General features: G+C 42.0%; 1 protein-coding gene across 1 annotated transcript; it reads left to right on the forward strand.

Annotated features, from left to right (window-relative positions):
• On the forward strand, positions 1 to 2,047 carry LOC113021886 (zinc-binding protein A33-like). The gene has a single exon (XM_026166711.1). It carries the CDS (start codon positions 186 to 188, stop codon positions 1,611 to 1,613), a length of 1,428 nt encoding a protein of 475 aa, XP_026022496.1. The 5' UTR covers positions 1 to 185; the 3' UTR covers positions 1,614 to 2,047.
• Positions 2,048 to 2,897: the final 850 nt, after the last annotated feature.

Below are 2,897 nucleotides of genomic sequence, written 5' to 3' on the forward strand. Positions count from 1 at the left end.
CGTTCAACGACAGCAAGAAGGATACGGGGAACACTGAAATACAGGGAATATCAGGATACTGACACTTCAACACGATGCTGCTGATTCAATGTTACAAAAAGAAGTTTTACAGAAGGGAAAGTAAGTTTGAAGAAACTTCTTGAGTGGACGTCTCATTGTTTTCATTGTTGTCACTCCAGGACAAAATGTCTTCTCAGTCGGAAAATGATCTCTCCTGTCCCGTCTGCCGCGACATCTATAGAGATCCTGTCATCCTGTCATGCAGCCACAGCTTCTGTCGATTCTGTCTGCAGACGTGGTGGAGAAAGAATCTAAAACACAACTGCCCACTTTGTAAGAAGATAAACCTGTCAAATGATCCGCCCCGTAACTTGGCGTTAAAGAACCTGTGTGAGGCTTTCTTACTGCAGAGAGATAAAAAACCTTCTGCAGTGTCTGAGCCTCTCTGCCGTCTGCACCATGAGACACTCAGACTTTTCTGTTTGGATCATCAGCAGCTGGTGTGTGTCGTCTGTCGAGATTCAAAAGCGCACCAAGACCACAGATTCAACCCAACTGAAGAAGCCGCCCAGGATCACAGAGAGGAGCTTCAGAAACGCCTGAAGCCCTTACAAGATAAAATGAAGGTGTTTGAACAAGTCAAAGGAAAGTTTGATCAAACAGCAAAACATATAAAGGTCCAGGCACAGCAGACGGAGAAGCAGATAAAGGAGGAGTTTAAAAAGCTTCTGCAGTTTCTACAAAATGAAGAGAAGGCCAGGCTGGCCGCTCTGAGGCAGGAAGAAAAGCAGAAGTTAAGAAAAATGGAGGAGAAGATTGAGTCTCTGAGTAGAGGGATAAAAACTCTTTCAGAAACAATCAGAGCCACAGAGGAGCAACTGAGAGCTGAAGACGTCTCATTTCTGCACAACTACAAGGCTGCAGTCAACAGAGTCAAGCAGCGCCCCCTGATGGATGCTCCACAGCTGGTCTCAGGAGCTCTGATAGATGTGGCCAAACACCTGGGCAACCTGACCTACAACATCTGGAATAAGATGAAGGAGAAGATGGTCTCCTACACTCCTGTGATTCTTGACCCAAACACAGCTCATCCACAACTCATCCTGTCTGAAGATCTGACCAGTGCGAGTCTTGGAGGGAGACAGAAGGTTCCTGATAATCCAGAGAGGTGTCACTATTGTAAAGTTGTCCTGGGCTCTGAGGGCTTCGACTCAGGGACTCACATTTGGGATGTTGAGGTTGGAGAAGAGGGATTTTGGGCCTTTGGTGTTGTAAATGAGTCTTATGAGAGAAAGGTAGAAGCACTGTCAGGTTTCTGGCAATTATGTTTCGAGGATGAAAAGTACATAGTACAAACATCAGCAGATACATATAAATTTTTGTCAGTAAAGAAGTTGCAGAGGGTCAGAGTTCAGCTGGAGTATGACAGAGGGAAGCTCTCATTGTTTGATCTGGATGCCAACACACTCATGCACACCTTCGAACACAATTTCACTGAGAAGCTGTTTCCTTATCTTTTTACTGAGAAGAAACCACTGAAGATATTACCAGTGATCTTGAAAGTGGACAAGCATATAACTCCTCTATCAACAGATTTTTGGTTTCATTTTTAAACCAGTAAAAAGTCCTAGCATTAATAGTTGTAAGATACTAAGAAAGAGCAAAAAAAAAAAAAGAATCCATACACATCCCCCTCATCCTGTACATATTTGTTTCCAGGCAGTTCTTGTTTCTTTAACAACATGAAGATCCAGTTACAGAAATATTCAGCTACAGTATTTGCTGCTGAGATTTTAGCAATATAATATAAAATACACCCAACAAACTCACATACACAACTTTATCTGGGAATAAGAAAAAAAACACAGACATGAATACAAGCGTGAGGAGCGTCTACAGAACTATTCCAGTTTATAGGCAAAAACTCAAACGTGCCAAGCCTGTAGTCAAAACTGTGAAGAAGTGGACTAACGCAGCAAAGCAGGAACTGCAGGACTGTTTTGACTCCACTGATTGGACTGTTTTTGAAGCTGCATCTGAGAACCTAGACGAGCTCACGGACACTGTGTGTCATGGTCCGTGGTCCTGTGTCTGCGCTGACGGATGCTCCACGCCAGTCCGTCGTTAGTCACCTCACAAACATCAGATAATAACAACTACCGAGCAGGAAACGAAGACTGCAGTGAATGTGTTGACAACTGAGTCACTCGAGTTTGGCATGTTTGGAGAGCAGAAACAGATAATCATCATTAAGCTTCGGTGGAGGGTTGGAGACTGGTCCCAGGAAGAACACACATAATAATGGATCCAAATATTTATGATGGTTTTGGTTGTAGATTTAAATATCACAGAGGAGCGGAGTCTGAAATGTAAAGGGCCTTTCTTCTTCTTCTTCTTGTTTTGGACCAAGTTAAAGCTGCAGTGAGCTCGTGTTTTCCACTTTCATATAATTCACCAAATGAATGCCTGCTTTACTCGTATTTCTGCATGTCATCAAGGTTATTTATTTAGATCAAATTTGTAATTAACATTAAAATATGAACTCTGATGTCTGTTTGGTGAATATTAAGGTACCAACAGGCAAAAAAGTGTCAAATGGTTAATTAGTTATATTTAAAAAGTAAATTAAAACCAGCTGTTTTATTTTCCATCTTTATGTCCTTTATATTTACCATATTGACGTATGAGTGGAGTCAATCTGAACATCTTCGCAGATGAAAGGACGACTACATGCATGTTTATAAGACAGTGTCTCAAATCCACTCTACACACTCGTTCTGTAACAGTTCCTCTAATGTCCACTAGAGTCTGGCTGTAATGAGTCAGTCCCCATAGGCTCCCATGTTAAAATGTCCAGCTTTACAGCACAAATAAAAATGCTTACAGACAAGTGCATC

This window comes from Astatotilapia calliptera, chromosome 5 (genome assembly GCF_900246225.1).
Source record: "Astatotilapia calliptera chromosome 5, fAstCal1.2, whole genome shotgun sequence".
NCBI classification, from domain to species: Eukaryota; Metazoa; Chordata; class Actinopteri; order Cichliformes; family Cichlidae; genus Astatotilapia; species Astatotilapia calliptera.